Source organism: Strix uralensis, chromosome Z, assembly GCF_047716275.1.
Source record: "Strix uralensis isolate ZFMK-TIS-50842 chromosome Z, bStrUra1, whole genome shotgun sequence".
In the NCBI taxonomy this organism is placed as follows: domain Eukaryota; kingdom Metazoa; phylum Chordata; class Aves; order Strigiformes; family Strigidae; genus Strix; species Strix uralensis.
In genome coordinates this window covers 85,818,956-85,839,549 of record NC_134012.1, presented here as the reverse complement: position 1 = coordinate 85,839,549, position 20,594 = coordinate 85,818,956, and the positions used below count along the sequence as shown (strand labels likewise).

Here is a 20,594-nt window from a genome sequence, read left to right as displayed (position 1 = left end):
CTTCCACCCTCTGTAGGCTTCCTTTTTGTGTTTGAGCTTGTCCAGGAGCTCCTTGTTCATCCATGAAGGCCTCCTGGTGTTCTTTCCTGGCTTCCTCTTTGTTGGGATGCCTTGCTCCTGAACTTGGAGGAGGTGATCCTTGAATATCAACCAGCTTTCTTGGGCTGCTCTTCCCTCCAGGGCTTTACCCCATGCTACTTGTCAAGCAGATTCCTGAAGAGGACAAAGTCTGCTCTCCTGCAGTCCAGGGTAACGAGCTTGCTGTTTGCCCTCCTCACCGCCCTAAGGAACTTGAACTCTGCCATTTCATGGTCACTGCAGCCAAGGCTGCCCTTGAGCTTTACACTCCCCACCAGCCCCTCCTTGTTGGTGAGAACAAGGTCCAGCATAGCACCTCTCTTCATTGGTTCCTCTACCACTTGGAGAAGGAAGTTATCATCAATGCATCCCAGGAACCTTCTGGATTGCTTATGCCCTGTTGTGTTGCCCCTCCAATAGGTAATCAGGGTGGTTGAAGTCCCCCATGAGGACCAGGGCCTGTGAACATGAGGCTGCTCCTATCTGTCTATAGGGGACGTCATCTGCTCGGTCTTCCTTGTCAGGTCACCTGTAGCAGACTCCCACTCTAATGTCTCCTGTCCCTGCCTTTCCTTTAATCCTGACCCATAAACTCATGGTCAGCTCCTCATCCATCCCCAGGCAGAGCTCCATGCACTCCAGCTGGTCACTGACATAGAGGATGACACCCCCTCTTCATCTCCTCTGCCTGTCCTAAAGAGCCTGTATCCTTCCATGCCAACACTCCAGTCATAGGAGTCATCTCACCATGTCTATGTGATGCCAACAACTTCATAGCCCTGCAGGCTGTGCACGTCTCTAACTCCTCGTGAATAATTATAACGATTATCATATTATTATTATTATGAAACATACATGTTAGTGTGTTTGCATAGAGACATTTAAGTTGGGCCCCTGATGAAGCTGACTTACTGGCTGGAATTCCTTTGTGCTGCTCTTCAGATGCTCTCCTGCTGACCTGTGATCCCTCTAGAGGCTCTGGGCATCTATTGCTGGCACTGACATCAAAATGGTATGAGTGGGATGGACTGAGGTTCCCCTCCACCGGCAACTTTAGTTTAAAGCCCTTTTCATCAGCTTGGCAAGCTGATAGCCGAAGATGCTCTTTCCCTTCCCTGACAGATGGAACCCATCAGTCCCCTGCAGACCAGGTTTCTCAGAGTCCCATGATCTAAGTAGTTGAACCCCTGTCTGTGGCACCAGTCCTGTAACCAACTGTTGATTCACCAGATTCAACTGGCTCTTTCAAACCCCTTCCCTTTGACCGGGAGGACTGATAAAAAAAAAAAATCTAAGCTTCAGTGTTTCAACAAGTATGTTTGTAAATGAATCTGTTTTATTAATGCAGAATGCTGGTTTCATCTTTTGATAGTTCAGATCTTGAAAGACAAGTCACAAAAACTGTCAGTGAAAGATTTTCAACATCATGATTTTAAATCAAAAATGATTTAAACTTCTATATAGCAAAAAGTATTCTGAAAGAAAGTAAAAAGTGCACAAAGCTACTGGAAATGTGAGTATTACTTATTCCCTGAAAACAGTATGTGGTACTGTAAGTATTAATTGTGCCTGCAGTGTATGTGAATGCCGTGCTTTTGTTCAGCCTAAGTCTAGGACAAAGGCTAAATTTGTTTGAGTAAATATACTTTGTTGTACAAAATATAAATACATCTAGTTTATCAAGTTTAGAAAATGCTTGTTCAGCATGACTAATTTTTTCAAACATAGAAAAAACAGAATTATGAAAAAGATCAAAAGATGGTATGAGAAAATGGCAATACATGTTTATTTTAACTGCAAGTTTTAATTTAAGAAGAAAAAGTCCTGCAATTCTATTTACAAATACTATCATGAATAACAACACTGAACACTTTGCTAAAAAGCTTTGGAACATAGCAGGAAAGTCCTAGGAAAAGCCAATGTGAGTGGAGGTCAAAATAAAAATAAAACTGGAAAAACAGCACAATGGGTTTTTTTTTAAAAAAAAAGGAAACAAAAAAACCTACCCCAAGTAAACCAAAACCAGCAAGAAAACAAGTGGTGAATTGCTCTGGCTCATGACATTGCTTTCAAGAATGAACGCTCTAGTGAATAGCTTTTAGATTCAGCACAGGTGCAACTGCATGAAATTTTATATCCTGAGATACCAATATGGTCAGTTGAAATTACTGGGATTCTTTGGTATTAAAATCTATTCACGGATGATTCAGGAGTGTCTTTTTCAAACATTTCAGCTTCGGGAGCTATCACTAGAGATGCATTTTTGCTGATTTACTTGGAATACTTTACAGCAGGAATCTTTATTCATTACTTGTTCACTTGGGCATTTTGAAGATTACTTCTCTTGCCACTTCAGTCCTCAAAAGCAACAAAAAAGCAAACAAAGCAATTCTTCCTACCTAAATTCAACCCACCCCCTTCTGTTTTCTAATAGGCCTTTCAGAAACAGCTTGAGTAAACAGAAGGCTTTACCAGGTGCAGGAACATTTAACACTGCTTTTGCAGGACCAAAAGACTGTCAAAAAATAAAATCTCAGGACTTAAGTCATCTTGAACATAAAGGATAGTCTAGGGACACATTTATACAGTGACTTTCATTTTGTAAAAGTATAAAGAGAACGTCAGTCGAAGGCAACCCTTCTAAAGAAATCCTAGAATTTATCTGGCAATTGAAATAAAAAGATGTATAGATTAAAATCACCTTGAACTGCACCTATAAGAAAATCTCTAAATACTAATTACAAACAGAAACTGAGTTTATACTGTAACAACTTGCCTTCCAATATTTTTTCTAACTTCAAAATTTTGACAGAGAATGTAATAATTCTGAATAATTTTTAGAAGCCACTATGTAAGCAAGTAACTTCTACTTGTATAAGACATCACAGCCACCACAAGTTAATGTGAAGGAAGTGCTTTCACAAAACCAAAGCTACTTCATCCAGTAAAAGGATAGTCCTTAGACTGACATGAAGGAAAAAATATCCCACTCGGCTTCTCAGTGACATATACCTGCAGTACCAGACTAACAGTGTAGACTACTTATATTTATTTATGTCAATCATCTGAAAAAAAACAGTTTACTAAATGTAAGTTTTTTAAAGTTAGCTACTTTAAATATGTAATTAGTTTAAAAAAACCTTTGAGATACAGAGCCATGGATAAATCAGGTGAATCCTATTTTAGTTACCTGAGGTTTCAACTCCTTGAAAACTTACACTATCATACTTTTGTATTGGCGCAAACAGCAAACCTAGGGTTTAAAAAGTATTTTGATTTATCCTTTATATTTCAAAGTGTGCATGCTCCTCTGTAGAGGCTGGTTTCATTATTCTTGATTCCAGTGACAAGTTCATGTAACTTAAGACAAAAAAAGAACTTGGAATTGGACAATGCAAAGCTAACCAGTATTACCTTAATGCACCTCATACTTGGGACTCCTACAGTCTATCTGACCATCAGATTATGTTTAGAACACAGAGTTCTTTAAAAAGACATAAAACAGCAATGCAAGAGCACACACAATATCCCAGAGTGATGCACTAACAGCAGCATTATTTTTCAGACCCTATTTTTCACACTGTTAACTGGATGACACTGCAAGTAGAAAAGAGACTAGAAAAAGCTAACATTTGTATCACTGGGGTCTGAAAAGATCTAGCCAGCACTAGTCCATCTGTTCTCAGTTGTGTGACCATAAAACCAGGTTGTACTGTGAGAACATCTAAGGACACTGTTTTCTTATGGATTTATCTCCTATGTGCCATATTCCAACCTAGTCATAACCCCTTCACATACCCTACAGTTGCTCACACAGACATCTGGAATAGCCCTTTAGATAACCCCTTCTCCCATGTCTGTCTGTATAGACCCCATCTTCATTCCCTCTCACTAAAAGTAGCTTATGCTCCAACTACTGATCCATGACTTGAGCGCTCCCAGGCCTGACACAGAAGTTGTACAGACTGCTGGGCTCAACTAACGCTTCTCCAACAGACAGGACATTCATTTGGGTTCTTTTCCTCCTCTACCCAGCTTTCAGTTTTCAAAGACTTTCCTGAGACCTTTAGCACTGCTCAGACAGATAGAAATATGCCTCATTACCTTAAACCTGGCTAAACTGTATCAGAAAATACCATATGGATAGCCATTGAAAATATCAAACTTGTAAACCATGTGAAAGATACATATGTTGTTTAATGTTAAAACATAAACTGTGTTCAAAGAATAGCTTCGTGTCATCAGCTGCTTAAATAATACTGGGATTAGTTTATATTTCTATGAAACCTTGTATTTCTTGAAACCTGTAGGACTATTTGGGTCAATACAATAGTATTGCCTCCTTCTAGATGTATTCAAAATGGCAACACTGTGATCTCTGACAGGAACACTGAGAAAAATAATTCAGACTTTTTTTTATAATTTTATGAAGAGCTACATGCTATTTTACACCTTCAAGTTCTTGCTCCAGGTACAACTATACAAGAGTTGTCACTCTCAAGGAAAAGCATCAGTCCTCAGCAAAAAAAGTGACATTTGAAGGGCACAGACCCACGAGAAAGGAAAAAGGCTTACATATATCATTTTAGCTTTTCACAATGCTTAAGCACAAGCATCATTTTAGAGGGCTGACTCCTGATAATTGATTGGTTGGTGCCAGCAATACGCAAGAAAATCTGTTAACCTTAAAGCTGCACATATCCTCTGTTTTAATGCTTGGAGCTTCACAACCTCCCCTTCTGCTTCAGCAATTTTCTCCTTTGCCTGACCTTCAACTATATTTATATTATCCTAAACACAGTCCACTGACAGTAGCACAAACACTTACTTACAGGAATCATCCAGTTGGCCAGGTCACCGTACTTAGACACCTGCATAGCTCCAAGCATTGTCAAATCAACATGGCCTCTGGCAACAGAAAGTGTGTAATTAGCATATCATGTTCAAGTAACAGCCCAGAAATCTTAACAAGCTTTTGTTCATATTCTCATTACATCAATACAAAAACAATGGCATACCACAGAGGTAGCAACCATTTTGTCACACATGTAGTTGGTTTTTTTTTTCCCTCTAGATGTATCGCTGATGCAAATTTTTCTGTCTGCCTACTGACCCTTAAAAATGTTACTACTTTTGCCTGGTTTTGACTAATTGCGTGCACAGTCAATCAGCTCTGAACTCATACTTTTAAGTGCACTCCTTCACATATTTACATGCACTCATTATCTTTTCAGAGCCATTAGGATTTAGTGTTTGTTTGCATCCAACCTCCTTCCTGAAAAACAAACAAAAAACAGGTGCAGATGGTGAATTTCCATTAGGGAGGTGGAATGAGGATCACAGTTGCAAGCTGAGCAAAGAGAATATACAGAGTGCAAGTACAGATTAGATACTTGGAAATGACCAAAAAAGTAGTTGTTAAAACATAGTTATAAATGTGTTTATATATGGCCAGGTGGTGGTAGACACGAACATCACTACTGTATCTACTAGTTACAGTGTTTTTCTATTTCCAATAGCTAGACCTAATCCTCTGTAAACCATCACTGATTAAGTCCATGACCATTTTACAGGTTGTTAAATGCAAACCACATTTCAAAAAATTATTAGTCAGTTCAGTCACTGATTCAGTTTACTCTTTTCATGTTTCAAAAGATCAGGGTTTGTGTTGTTACGTACCCTCTTATCATTGCAAATGATTCATCACTAGAGAAATAGGAAGAACCTGGAAGAACAGTGACTGTCTCCTTACCTGTAAAAGAAATAAGCTATAGTATGTATGTATTTTGTCTCTTTGACGAAGTCACAGCTGTTAACCAAAAAATAAATTCCTTTGGAATCTGTACAGCTATGGACCTGATTACACTTACTATGTCACATGTAAACCTAATCAATCATAATGAATTCTGAAGCCGTTTGTCACAGTTTTTAATGACAGGCTCTTTGACCACCAGCAGTTCCAGACAAGACATTGCTGACACCAGAGGCTAAGAAATCTCTTCTCTGTGGATTTCAGCTTTATGCTCTATCCACAAAAAAACCTGAGAGGTAACTCTCTTTTGAAATAGAGAAAGAGCATTTTTAGGACACAGGTTGCAAGGAAGAGCAAGTATACCAGACTGAACAGTCCAGAGTGACACTGATGTAGAATACAGAAAAATAAATGACAGATCTAGTCTACTCTTCTTTGTTGAAAGTGCACAAGAAAATGTGCTTCTGTGTGCTATACTGTTCTCTGTAAAGTGGTTGGGTCAATTAATGGAGCACATATGGAAGTGTCTTATTTTCTCTCTGTCCAGAGCCCTCTCTTTCCTCTCCTGCCAGCACTAAGCAACAACCATATGTACAGAGTGCCTCTGGAAAGGCATAAGAAACACAGCCAAAGGTGAAATTACAGACCAAGCATGGGAAACTTGAGAAAAAAGACTTTAGTACCAGATGAAATTGTGAAGAAAAAGTCATGTAACAACAAAGGGAAGAGGAATGAGACATCATTAAACAGTTTCCAGAAAACATAGAAAAAGAGACAATGAGATTAACTAAGAGGATGCCAAAAGTGAAGGAATCACTGTAGGAAAGTTAAAATAGAGACCTAAGTTACCTGCTTTAATTTATTGAGTTTACCTGATGTATATTACATGCCAAGATACGGTATGGAAATTAAATTTTGACAAACAAAATAGTATAGAATTAAGGTCATACAAGTGGTCTTGCAGGCAGATCACAAGAATTCACCATGCTAACATCCAGACCTGCAGAGACTGCCTGAATTTTCTCTCCCTACCAGCCACCCACCGAAGGCAGTGAAAGAGACAACATAGCCTGCAAGCAGCAACATGGAACAAGAACCCTGGAATAAAGTGACAAGCTAAGGCAATGCTGACAAGAAACAGACACAGGCTGAGGACCACAGAATAATGTAACAAGAGCACCGTATATTACCCACTTCTTGAAAATGCTCTCAGGAAGTCAGTACTTGTAAATATCTCTGCTGCAAGACAGAAGTCTACCTTTCAATTACAGTGAGTATAAACCATGTGAGATACTCAGAAAATGTGACAAACAAAAAACCCATGCATATTTCAGAAAAATACAATTACATTTGCAGATAAAAATTTGGCAAAAGCTTGAACTAGGAGTGTATTCTGAGAATGTGGACTCTGGAGCTGATACTGGACCATTCCAGTCAATGAATGTGAACAGAAAACCTACTCCTTTGCCATTTAGCTTCTGTTTTCTTCACATGATTTTATAGATTTGGCTGGAAAGCATCTAGAATGGTCTCAATCCAACTGTCAGTGGGATTTAGCAGCTTCTGAATGTTTCAGCAATGATAACAATGATAATTTTGGTGGTAGAACTGAGGTTCACCTATCCTGTGTCCTGTCTACTGCAGCTTCAGGGGAAGATGGGAAGGTGCTTAACACTGAATTACCAATACTGGAATAATCTGATTTCCATGTTGCATTCTGACCTCTTATGTTAGCTTCATGCTTGCAAGATTATCTCTTCAAAAATATTTATCAAGAATAAATAAAAATTCAAGGTCATCTTGACATCCATATAAAAGCACAATGATTTTTCAGAGTATTTATCAAGTTCTTGGGCATTTTCTTCCATTGTCACTCTGTTAACATGTTCATTTCTAATGTACCCATATTAGAACTTAAGTTCTAATGTGCATGCATATAATTTCACCTTTTATAGTAAAAGTTTTTTATTCTATATGTTTTTCCTTCCAGTGACACCTTCCATAATTTACCTTTTTTTTTTTTGAAAAAAAAGGACCTCAATTTCAGTTCAAGCATTAACACAGCTCTCAAGTGCCTCTGACATTTTCCTTCATACAGGGTATCACAACAGTTACCTAGCTACTGGTGAAATGCTGGATTCAATTCCTTAATAATTTCTTATTCTGAATCAGAAGATGGCCTTAAATAACGCCTTATTAAAAATGTAATACTGAAATAGGGGCAATAACACAGCAGTATGATAATGGTATCAATTAGTTAAACCAGGTAGCAAATATTTCAAGTCAGTGAACAATTGCTGGACTGCACCCTGATATTAAATTAAAAGCTTGTTTGATGTCAGTGCTTTATCTCCTTTGACTTTTCAGAGTTTAATTGTGCTTGCTAACAGCCAATGAGAAGGGTACTGTCTACATAGGCACATACATACACACCCATGCATATATGTGTATGTAGGTATATGTATACATAAATAAAAAAAATATAAAATGCATACGTTGTCCATATGAAAAAAAACAACTCTAAAATGTCAGCTATGGGTCTATAACCTATACCATTAACATCAATGAGAATTTATAAGGTGCCAAGTTTGGCACTTCTGTTTGTCACAATGCAACATATAGGTGTAGTTTTACATGGAAACAGAACAGTGACTGGCACAACTTTCCATGAAGAAAACAGAAATCAGACAGATGCACTAAACCATAAAAAGTTTAAATTTTTACACTGCATGGCTGCTTCTGAGGTTAAATGCCCAAAACCAGCTGGGCAAAAACAGTATGTGAGGACTGGCATTCCCCTGCTAAAGTGGCAAATGCAGCAGAGCCCTCCAGTGTGCCAAGTCCCGTATGAGGAGCTCTTTCCCCCTGTCCTGGCTACAGCTTCCTCTCCAAATGAGCTGCACTCCTGGCAACTCGCTAGCCAGAAATAAACCAGGATATTATACACGGTACATTTTAAAACATGTCCCAAACATAAATCATTGAAAACCATTTTCTAAAAGACAGAAGATGAGAAGTAGCAGGTTAACAAATCCATGTTCACATACAGGCTTCATAAAACAATCTCACTTCTGAAAAGAAAGATTTGACCCTTTACTGCCTGGCCTGAAAGAAAGTTTCCTTCAGTAACTACTAAAATGAATGAAAGCATAAGCTCTCTAACTAGAACATTAAACATCTCCATTGATCAAAACCAACCTTCACTTAGAAGAAGACAAGTACATTAATGTTTATAAGAAAATAAAACAGGAGTCTAGGTTCCAATACGGAATCAAAAGAAAATTTTTAGATTAGTAATAAATAATCATTTTCCATAAAGTACATTTATTTAAAAGATTTTACCTGCATTAATCAGGTCTGGATCGACTTCATTTTCAAGTGGATAAGGACCCTGACAACAACACAGACATATGTCAGCTTTATATTAAAATACCTTTGAGATACAATTCATAACTGCTTTATTGCTTCTAATACTTATTACTGAAAAAAGATCATTACAGGCATGCTTTTTTTTTTGTCTTTAGCAGAACAACATTGCTGACAATAGAAGTCGCAGTTTACATCAACTAACATATGAGGACTGATGGGCATATTGTTAGAGGCTGTTAGAATTACTAAACAACCATGAAGTGGGGGTTTTGTTTGGATGGTTTTTTTTGGTTTTTGTTTTTAGCCAAAGTGACAGACATATTTCAGAAAAAGGTATGTAGGTGCAACTTCATAAAGCCATACAACAGTAAAAATAATATTCACTTTAAACTTTATTTAAAATTATGTTTGATAAGGCTTAGAAGGCCTGGTCTTGCAAACTATTGAAGGTTCTGTCTCCTCCCAGCAAAACATGTACTTAAGAACAAAGTAGCACTATAACCCTGAAATCAGCATTTCCTTCAAGACTTCCCTGCCCTACAATAAGAATTTTATGATCATGAAATATGGCATATATTTGAATATGATTTTTAGTGAAATCATAATTAAGTTGGGTGTGGGCAAGGAATAAAACCCAGTCACTGCAAGGTAAATACACTGCAATAAGTGACCAAGATACATTCTTACCAAACCCAGGACTCCATTTTCACTCTGTAAGTGAACAGTTATGTCTGGACTGATGAAGTTACTGGCCAACAGTGGGATTCCAATACCCAGATTAGCTGAAGAGAATTGGTTAAGGCACAAACAGGAACATGCTTACAGCAAACTAGTAAATAAAAAAAAGTTATCATTGTACTATGATTAGAGCTGTTCTCCTCACAAGCACTTTCATTTTCCGTTAGATCCCTCATATTTGTGATGAATTATTTTGCCTTTTAGACTAATTGCACTGTCAAATGTTTTACATGATAAAAAACACACAGTGCAAGTAAGCTTCATTTCCAGCGTACATAAAGTTTTCAAGAAATTCTTGCAAAACATTCAACTGCTAGCAAACTCTCCAGATATGCCTGGATAAAAACTCCAGGTACTCTATATTTTAACTTCCCATCTATTTCAATAGGATGTTAATAAAATGAGAGAATCCCAGGCTCTGGGAAAGACAATGAGCATGGCAATTAATCTGTCTTAAACAAAAGAGCTGCAGTTGTTATTCCAGTGAGTTGTGATTTTAACCTACAGCACAGCTGAAGGATACCATACATGCCATCCTCAAATTCTAAAGCAGCTCGTCTGATGATCCTCTCCCTCACATTGTCTCCTTGCTTTTGTTTGGCTTTTGAGTCTTCAGGCTTTCGGATTGATAAGCGCTGCAAAAGAAGTAATCATAAGTAAAGATTAGAATCTAGATTCTTGCTTCTCAAGTCACAAAAGCCTGATTCATGATTGCACTGAGATACATGGTCTAAGAATAATGTTATTTATCCATCTTCTTCAAAAAAAAGACCTTTTATTCCATCAGTTCAAGCTTATCTAAACTAATGAAGTCATCAAATATCCCCAACGATAGCCTTAGAGCAAAATGTTATTTCTTTGTCTGTATTACCAAGGCTGAGAGAGTACATGATACACAGACAACTGGTTAAGAAGGCACGAAGCATTAGTGCAAATACTAGCAAGTCTGAGATTCATTACCCCAGAGATACCTAAATAGATTTGTAAAATGTCAGCCTAAAATACAAATGCTGCTCGCTTTCTACATTCATTCAATTCAGTGGTGCTATTCTAGATTTATATGCATGAGACAGACAAATGCCGGTCATCTAAACATACTGGGAGCTAAGCAACAAAGTTTTCAAATATAAATCTGTATAATCTTGCACAAATCTGCCTGAAGTTGTTTCCTGAGATTTCCTGGCTTTAAGTTGATGCTTTCTAAATCCCATGTAGGTGAAAATGCCATGACATTCAAGAAGTTTGTAACACCTTTTTTGTAAATTATTGCTTACACAGATTATGTTGTTTGCACATCTCTCCCATGCATATAAAACTGCTCTGGGCAACATTATATCCTGCACCCCCATATGTCTTCACATCCTCTCCTACTTCAGGCCATAACTAACACCCCAGGTAAAATTATCTTCTGTTCCTTTTCATCACCACAAAAGAATTTTTGCAGTGTCTTTTTTCCCCATGTTGGGAGTCACTTTCATCTTAGGCAGCCAGTATCAATCCTGTTGAATTTCCCAGCAACCTTCTTTTTATGCCTTGGCTATTTTCCCTAGAATTGCTTCACTTGTGAGTTACGGAAAAGGTAAGAAGAATCACAAAGGGTTTCTCTGCAGCAAAGAGAAGGTTGGGTAGAAAGTACAACTTGCACTAGAGGGACCAGGTCTGAGCCAAATTAGGCAGGAACTGCTATTTAAAGCCAGTAAGAATTATGACAGACTAGCTTCTCATTATTCTTTTTATTCCTCATCTCTCCTCTTACCACTTATCATACTCAATGCTTTCATGTGTACAGCCACTTCCTTTATATATAATCTTTTATGGAAGAGTAAATAAACCTGCCATTTCCTTCCTATACTTCTGTTAATGAGAGGCACCACTGCCAGAATTACAAAATTACACAAGCAAAATTAATCTCTGTTACAACTTTGCTGTACAGTTTATAGCACCTTTTTTTTCCTCCCCCTCTCACTTCCTTTTTTTCTTAAGCATATAGGGAAGGGGACAGTTGGCTAGGTAGATGTATTCACTTATGCAGCCAAGCCAAAGAAAATCAGGTGTATAAAGGTGTATAAAGGTCTTCCCTGGACAGAGTCACCTCTTCATCCACTGACAAACTGCAATAAGAATAGCAGTTTAATAAATGCAAAATGGATTTCTCTCATGAAAGGTAAAGCTTTTCTGTGAGATATTGCATCCATTCAGAAGAAGGAAACAGGCCATTAACTGCAGTCTAACACAACATGCCCAAGAGGAAAAAAAAAAAAAAAAAGAGGTTTGACACATCTGTTTCCAGTCAAATACTCAACAATATGCAATATGCTTCTGCAGAATGAACAGATTGAAGGAAAAAAAAAAAAAAAGGGTTTCTAACCTTAACATTCATAAAAGAGTCTACTCAGAGAAAAGGCCTTGTGTGACTTTCTAGGACTTTGTAACTTGGTTTTAGTAATAAAAGTTTAATTATTACAATTCCTTTCTGCACTTTTTTTCCTCAAGATGTTTTTTTCCCTTGTGTCATATATCTCCCCCTCCACCAGCTCTTCTGATGACATTTTGAATAATTCCCACCTCCAGAGTTTGGAGACACAGGAGAAACACAGAATTTTCAATGCACTTTAAGAGCATTGTCACATCACCAGAATGAATATAGGGACATAGCTTGAGTGAGGCAAAGCCACAGAAACAAAGAAAATTACATAATCATCATTTTCTTGGATGTTTTCAGTGACAGAATATTATTGCTGCAATTTTTAATACTTACTGACGTCTTTTATTCAGACCAGAAATGCCACTGGCTAAAAAAGTTCCTGATTAAAGAAAAGGAAAGGAAGGTTCCAGGACCTTTGCAATGTAATGTAATTCAATACAAGGCACAAAGGGGGCTGAGAATGTCCCTACATGCCCATGTCAAAAGATCTCCAGTAGAAAAGAAAGTATCTAATTGTCAATGCCTTCTCTTAGTCTAGGTGTTCCCCTTGTGTCCACAGAAGATGAACAGAGAGAAGAAAGGAGAATGAATTGGCAGTTTCCACCAAACTTTCAACTGCCTTAAAGCCATCCAAGACTACAGGCAGTTGCTCTAAATTATTCAGGGACCGAACCAGAGAGACTGAGGTATAAGAAACAAGGCTCAATTCTCAGGCCCCCACCTAACTAATAACTACCTAAATACCTACCTAAACTCCAGTACTTAGCAAAACTTCACAGCTCTTTCTCACACTATTTCCCCAGTGCTAAGACTTGGTGGCTAGAGCAAAAACCCTGTAAATTCTAAAATACACCCCAAGCTGAAATATGTAGTGACCAAAAAGCTCAGCTACTTACTTCAATTCTCTTCTCAAACTTCTCTCCTTGTATAAGACGATCAACATAGATTTTGGGAACATGAATGTCTTCTGGGGCAAAAGCTCCTATATCAACAATTTCTTCCACCTACAGAGAGAAAAGGGAAAGTGAAAATATTTAGAGAAAAGTATTCACGGAGAGATTTTATTAGCAATGAAGTTTCAATATTAAATATACAATGAATCATATCTAGAAAACTAAGGAATGGGACAAAATATATATACCCTTTAAAACAGGCTATTTTAGAAGCTGATCTTTCCTATTCTTTCAAATTATGCTTCTACATACAAATGGAAAGCAGTTATGTTTTAACAGCCTAATTTGTACAACCACCTTGAAGATATATATACCATGTAGTTACATCAGTTGTTTGTACCTACAAATAGCTTCTATTCAAACAGAAGGAACCAATATGCTGCTAACAAAATGTCAGAGTACAAAGCAGAAGTATGTATTTTAAGGATACACTGAAGCTGGCTTTAAGTTTCTCCACAGTGTACTCAAAAATAAAACTGAAAACACCAGTTTGTGTAAAACTGAAAGTAGCCATCACAAGTGAAGCAACATTAAAGAGCTTGAAATTCAATTTGACATCCTACTGTTATTGCACAATGTGATCAATAATAAAATCTATAGTACATCTGATAGACAATTACCTTCCTACTGTACCTTACAGTTTGACAATAAACAAACAAACAAATCCACCCTAAAAGCAGCAGAGGGAGAGGAAAAAATAACAAACTAAAGACCACAGGATCGGTCTCAGATGATACCTAAAAAAAACCCTGGGGGTAAACAGACAGGAAGAGACAAGTTATGAAATCTGTAAGGCAAAGGTGGTAAGGAAGAGGCAATAACAGCCACAGTGACACCAACCTCAAGTGTCCATGGAAAGCAGAATCACACGTCCAGAAAGTCCTTATCCACAAGATAAGGAGAGACAATCAAATCAATATTTTAAAAGTTCAGACTACTGTATTCACAAAAAAATTGTGCAATCGCATCAATGCCCTGTCTTACATTATTTTATACATTAATTTTAAAATTAAGATGGAGACCAAGTCAAACACTGGTTAAAATGAAAAAATCCTGAAGCACACAGCTGAAGCACACTGCACTTTTGGTGCAGTGACTACTATCAGAACACGCTCAAAAGGGAGAAGAAGCAGGAGACAAGACTTTTCAATGAAGCCATACACAAGCAAATGATCTGCTACCAGCAGAATTCCCAAATTCATCTTTTCTAATTAAATTTGTCTTCACCTATCAGGTGGAAAATTAGGTCTGGGGAATACTAATCACTATTGGTTTGAACTTTTTCATAAAAGAACTACATTTATTTGCTGCAGTAGGTGAGATTATAAAACCAAAATCTTTGCTGGCACAATTCAACCAACTTCAACAGAATTATGCTGTCAGAAACTTGACACACTGTATCTCTCTCCCCCCATAGAATACACAGAATAAATATTAGTCACCCAGTTCCCTTGATTAGTATTTTGTCTCTTTGGAAACAGCAGTCAGCAGGATAGGTTTTCTTCATAAGAACCATCACCATTATTATTATTTCTGTATATTATCCTAAATGAACACAGACAAACTATTTTGTCCTGGGGATTTTAAATGAGCCTAAGGATCCCTGCAGACTGAAACACCTTTGTATTCACAGGCAGCCCCCCACTACTCTTACTGGTGTTTTGCAATTTCCATGTTCTACCATTATGTGACATAAACATCAAATGTAATTAAAATTAAGTATGTTAAAATATCCATATAGCAATAAAATTGAATTTTGAAAAGGGATTAAAAATTTGCATGTAATGTCTGCAAGAGTACACATCATTCAGTTCTGCAAGTAAAATTAATCAGCATGTTTATATGAAAATGAAAGAATTCACACAGGGGAAGTACAAATGTCATTTGATTGCTCCCACTCTCTCTTCCAGCTCTGCTCACAGGGCACTACATGATACTACAGATGAGACACAGTAGAAAGGCTGCCAGCAGCCTCCATCAGTATTACCAACACTGCTACCACAGATGAAGCTGTGCCAACGGAAGTGAAACTGGGAAATCTAATGGCTATGAGAATCAGCAACTTAACTTTCTGTGACCACCGCAAGACATAACCCAAGCATCTTTCTAGATAAAAATGATAATGCAAAAATAAATAGTTCCATAGCTGGGCATATTCCTTCCCCTTCAGGTTTCATATTCCTTTATGAGTCTTTTCTGTAACACATCCACAGCCTAAGCCTCAATGAGACACGCAGGAGAGCATTCATATTAATGATTACAAGGATGTGTGTGAGTTTTCTTCCTGTTCTGCTCTCCATCTTATCTATCCTCCTGTTCTTTCTTTTCTCTACTTACCTTGCCTCAGGCTTTATTTTGTCATGTACAGAAGAATCCCTGTAAATATCAAAAATCATTATGTGGCATCCCACCCAAGAGACACAAAAACTGGCGAAGCATACAGAAGGAACTAACCAGGGCAGACCACCTCCTTCATTTTTTTTAATTAGCAAATCAAAATACTCTGGTACCATTTACAATGCATTGATCACGTGTGTTCATTTTAAATCTCAACTTCATCAAAGTGATAGAAGACATCTTTGCTACACAGGTAAAGCTAACGAGTAACTTCAAGCGACCATATGGGCCGAGTTCCTTCATCTGGGAAGGTTGTGATGCATGATTCAAAAATCTTTTCATTGTTTCAAGAGTTTCACAGTATTGGTTTTCTTCCTGGGTATAAAAGTTCTTGCAAATCTTGTCTGATTGCTGACAATGGGAGCAGAATGAATAAATTCAATCATTTCTGAACACTGGTTTATCTGCAAGTACATCCAGAACATGAAAGCTGTTCTCTGCTATGATTCACAAGAGCCTTCTGCCACTCCTTTTGGTATCAGCACTCATAGAATCAATGGTCATTTGTTTCACAGTACCATTTCCTTCTGTAATTTACATCTACTTTCCCCTTTTTAAAGTAGTTTTGATTTATTTTTGCTTATGGAAATTCAGCTACTCTTCTACAGTTTTATCTCAGAATTTCTGAAAGCTTCCAGAGAGAGAAAGGAATCCTCAAAGGTCATGGACTTCCAGTAATAAAGATACAGAACTCCGGTTCTTGACCAAAAATTGACATGGAAATTACAATGACACAACTATTCATGCCAAATCACTTGAAAATAAAAAGGTCTTTCCTTTGAGTATGTACCTTTTAACCTATTTCTGCAGCCTGATTAGGTCCTTTATGATACATTAAATGTTTTCAGCTGTTTCAGTTCTAAATCTCAGTTTTCATAAAACTAAGCTATAACCAGAAATGACAATGTAATTCCTTATTATGGAAAAAAACCTGAAAACGTGCGTGTGTGGGTAGGTGAGAGAGAGACTGGGGGAGAGAGAGAGCGCTTAACAAAACCTATCAATTTTTAAGTAGCTGATTTTTACATTGGCTTTATTAAATCTCACTATCTTAATTATCCTAGTACACTCCAGTTCTTCAAACTGAAATAATAAAAATACCCAGCAGACCATAAGTAGAATAAAACATTACAACTGGTCAAACATCCAAAACAACAGAAGAATGAAATCAAATTTAGCCCCTTAGATGCTCAAGACAATCTCATTAGAGCACTTCTTCAGTTGGCTACTGGTAGAGTCAGGATGTCACTGCAAAACTCATTGTAACATTTATAAAATGCTAAGAAGTTAAAAAATATAATTTAAAAAACACAGTAAGGGCTATGAGGAAAAGTTGTGTGTCTGGTTCACCCAAGATCACAGAAACTGTGATGAACCATTCCTCATGGCTAATGACAAACAAGAAAAAAAAAGTCTTGATTTTAATTGTTTAGACTGAATTTCACAAAAAACTTTGATATTGTAAACTAGTTAAATACAGTCTGAAAATAGGTCACTGGAAATTAAGAACACACTATCAAACTGATTGGGCTACAGGAAAAGAGCGAAGCATGTTAGTATTTACTCAGTTCTGCCTGCATGCAGGGACATAAAACAGAAGATCTTCTGAGTTCAATTCTGTCCTTTTCTGACTCTAAGATCAGCCAGACCATGAAATTTCTACTACTGCCAAACTCCTTTGGTAATGAAATGACAGTCAGTCAATAACCATGCTGAAGAAAAGACTTTTACAACTTTAAAGAGCAAGCAACTACCAAGTAGTCTGATAAAGACACATCTTGGTCAATAATCAGCACGTTACACGCACATCAGATTTGGAATAAATGTCTTCATAAGCATACTGAGGGGCAGGGAAACAGTAAAAATTTGTAAAGTTCAGATTTATCAGAGAATCTTTACCCTAATGAGACTGATCTGGGTCACTCTGAAGGTCCATTCAGTCCCATAACCCTTCTTCTTGGCAAAGAAGAGAAGCTTAAAAGACAGCGTGGTGTTTCTGGTTATATTCCCTAGCTTCTAGCAATGTGCAATTTAAGGACATCCTCAGTCAGAGGCTGCACATAGACCACCTTGCTTCATAGCTTCTGATGGACCATGAATTTGTCTAATAGTTTTCTTGGAATTCAAAAGACTCTTATCATTGCATTTCTACAATCTAACTAGTACGCAAAACATTCTTATTATCTCTTGTAATTTCACTGTGTGCTTTTGTGCGCTCTCTTTGCAATACAGGAATAGCACACAGCAGTTCATTTGCTTGTTCCATATCAGTGAAGATCCTATGCACCTTCACATTTTTTCTTGGTTTCTAGTAGACTGTTATCCTCTGTGAACACCACAGAGAAAAACAGTGAGGTGTGTTGCCAATATGTCATATCTGATCATTAGGGAAGCAAAGCTGACATCAATCTCCTAGGTTTGTCTTCAGAGTTTTCATTATGTAGCTACAGATCCTCATAAACTAGGAGTCCATGCTAGATTATACTCATTTCACCTTTGTTTTCTCTATTCAGAATCTCAATCACCTCCACTTTTAGTTGCCTCAGGCTTAATTTCTCACACTTCTCTGCACCTGCTGCCTGTTTCCTCCAACTGCCCCTTACCATTCCATGCATTTAACCTCTTCCTCCATGCTGTACTGCTGACAGCAAAGGAGATAGACTGCACTAAATTACCTGCTCTAGGTACTCACACATAGCAGTTCTGGGATACCAACCGCAAAGAAATGAGGAAGCATACTTGATTATCAGAAAAAAGCTATCTGTATGTAAAGCTGTGTGCGTGCATGAAAGAATGTGAAAAATTTAACCAGCAGCCTATGAAAAAGTTCTCCCATATACATAGAACTATATTTCTTCAGAAATTTTTAAGCTAGTCACATTTTAGCATGGTCAGGATACATGATATTCTTAAATTTCAAGAACATGTTCAAAGTCAGAAGATACTGAAATTTCTCAAAAGAATAATCCTAAGAAAATATCATTCTCAAAACAATCTATTTTCACCTTTTTTTTTCCTTATAACTGGGCAGTTTTACACAAAATAAAAACTCAGGCAGACTCACTTAAACCACAATAGAAGTGATTTTATAAAAGGGTAGCTACTTCAACAATAAATGTCTGCTATCAACCATGCCTATAAATATGTACTGTAAAAATTTATTCTGTAAGTATAAACTGAAACTTGCAGGTTTTTCCTCAAGCAAAGTAGATAATGAAGAAAAAAGCAAAGCCTGCTGACTATTATTGGTTTCTGAAGTTACTCCATTAAATTGATGGAATTGCTTGTCTGACAACTTGCACAACTAGGTCTACATAATTCTGTATGCATCAAAAAGCAAAAGTGATAAATGATAGCTGTTTTATTGATTCCTTCAATTCATTCATTTGGATTTTACACTGGTTTTCTAATGTAAAATTACCTGAAAAATAAGTATGAGAGAATTCTTTAAGATCCAGCAACCTACCAGTCCTGGTTACCAATCAACCCAGACTCCTGCTGCAGGCACACCTAAGGAGTGATTCCTTCCTCAACCCTTCTTAAAATCTGATTGTTTTGATATAAGCCATTAAAGAACTCATGCTGGTAGTGATCATGTTTTGTGACTTGTGCTTTCTCGATAAAATGAGGTGATTTCATAGTGCTCAGTAATTATTTTTACTATACTCAACTGGATGATAGCAGTAACAACAAAAATGGGAACATAATTATGTTCTTACCTTTTAATTATAAAGTGCCCAATTTGCATTCAAGTACCTAAGTTCTTAAGACAAAATGAAACATAACCATCCACATGAAATACATGTAAAATTGCCTCCTCGGATCCAGAAAAGGCAATTTCAGGAAATATTATTTTAGATTACATTATGTAATTATTTTTCAAGCAAATAATTAGAATAATGGGAGAAGAGCCAGAAGAAAATAAACAAAAGCCCCACTGGTGAACACACTCTTAATTTATTAAGGGCTAGCTAATGGCAAAAGAAGCTACTTAAGCTGTACTAGGTACCTCTGCTGAATAAGGTAATTGACCACATCCCAAATCTTCCCACTCCAGAACAGAACAGCTGCTAGCAACATTAACTGTACTTGAATTATAGCACTCAACATTTTTGCAAACAAAATGTAAGTTGCTTTAAATACACTATTCCTGTACTTCATTACTTATTTTCAAAATACATTAGGTTGAAAGCCTTTGAACTGATTAGAAGGTAAGTAACTGACATTTTTTAATGAAGTTATTCACAAACTATCAAGAAGAATTGAAACCTAAAAAAAATTAGCTTTAATCTCAACAAAAGATTTTATTTTCTTACTCATATCAGAGAAATGACAAATGAAAAGAGACTGAAAGAGATCTTGTCTCCTACACATTCAAAGAAATGTAACTTAAAGGTCAGGTGACAAATTTAAGCTTTACTTTCAAAAATTAACTAACAGGAATTTAAGTACTGAAGGGAGAGGTAGAAAAGTTGAAAAAAAAATTTCAGATATTTAATTGCACTGTCCAACAAGGACTTCTTTGTATTTTCCAGGCTATGAAAGACCAACTAAACCACCCACAAATTCAAGGAATACCTCTAAGGATCAGACCAAAGCACACTAAGCAGGAGACATATAGGAAGGAAAACAGGGTAAAACAATCTATTAGCAGCTAGTTTGTAACAAATTATGTTACTGGTTCTCTCTGGTAAGAAAAAGAAACCCCATAAGTATTTCAGTAAAGGCAAGAAAAGACACATCATCTGAAAATGGCACTTTATGTGCACACATGTATTAGTTATCCTCCTTATTACAGACATTCATTATAGACACTGGTAGTTTACAAAGATTTCTGAAACCTACATGCTACCACTTTCTTTCTCAGCGAGGGATCAGTGTG

General features: G+C 37.0%; 1 protein-coding gene across 2 annotated transcripts in view; it reads right to left on the bottom strand.

The window, feature by feature from the left end:
- Positions 1–20,594, bottom strand: part of OXCT1 (3-oxoacid CoA-transferase 1) — a 100,135-nt gene that overhangs the window by 34,241 nt on the left and 45,300 nt on the right. For both annotated transcript variants that reach the window (XM_074855192.1, XM_074855193.1), the window contains exons 8-13: positions 13,259–13,366; positions 10,461–10,572; positions 9,887–9,981; positions 9,173–9,221; positions 5,758–5,830; positions 4,911–4,986 (exon numbers count right to left, since the gene is read on the bottom strand). In XM_074855192.1, the coding sequence (XP_074711293.1) occupies positions 4,911–4,986; positions 5,758–5,830; positions 9,173–9,221; positions 9,887–9,981; positions 10,461–10,572; positions 13,259–13,366 (513 nt within the window). The remainder of the gene's footprint in view (positions 1–4,910; positions 4,987–5,757; positions 5,831–9,172; positions 9,222–9,886; positions 9,982–10,460; positions 10,573–13,258; positions 13,367–20,594) is intronic.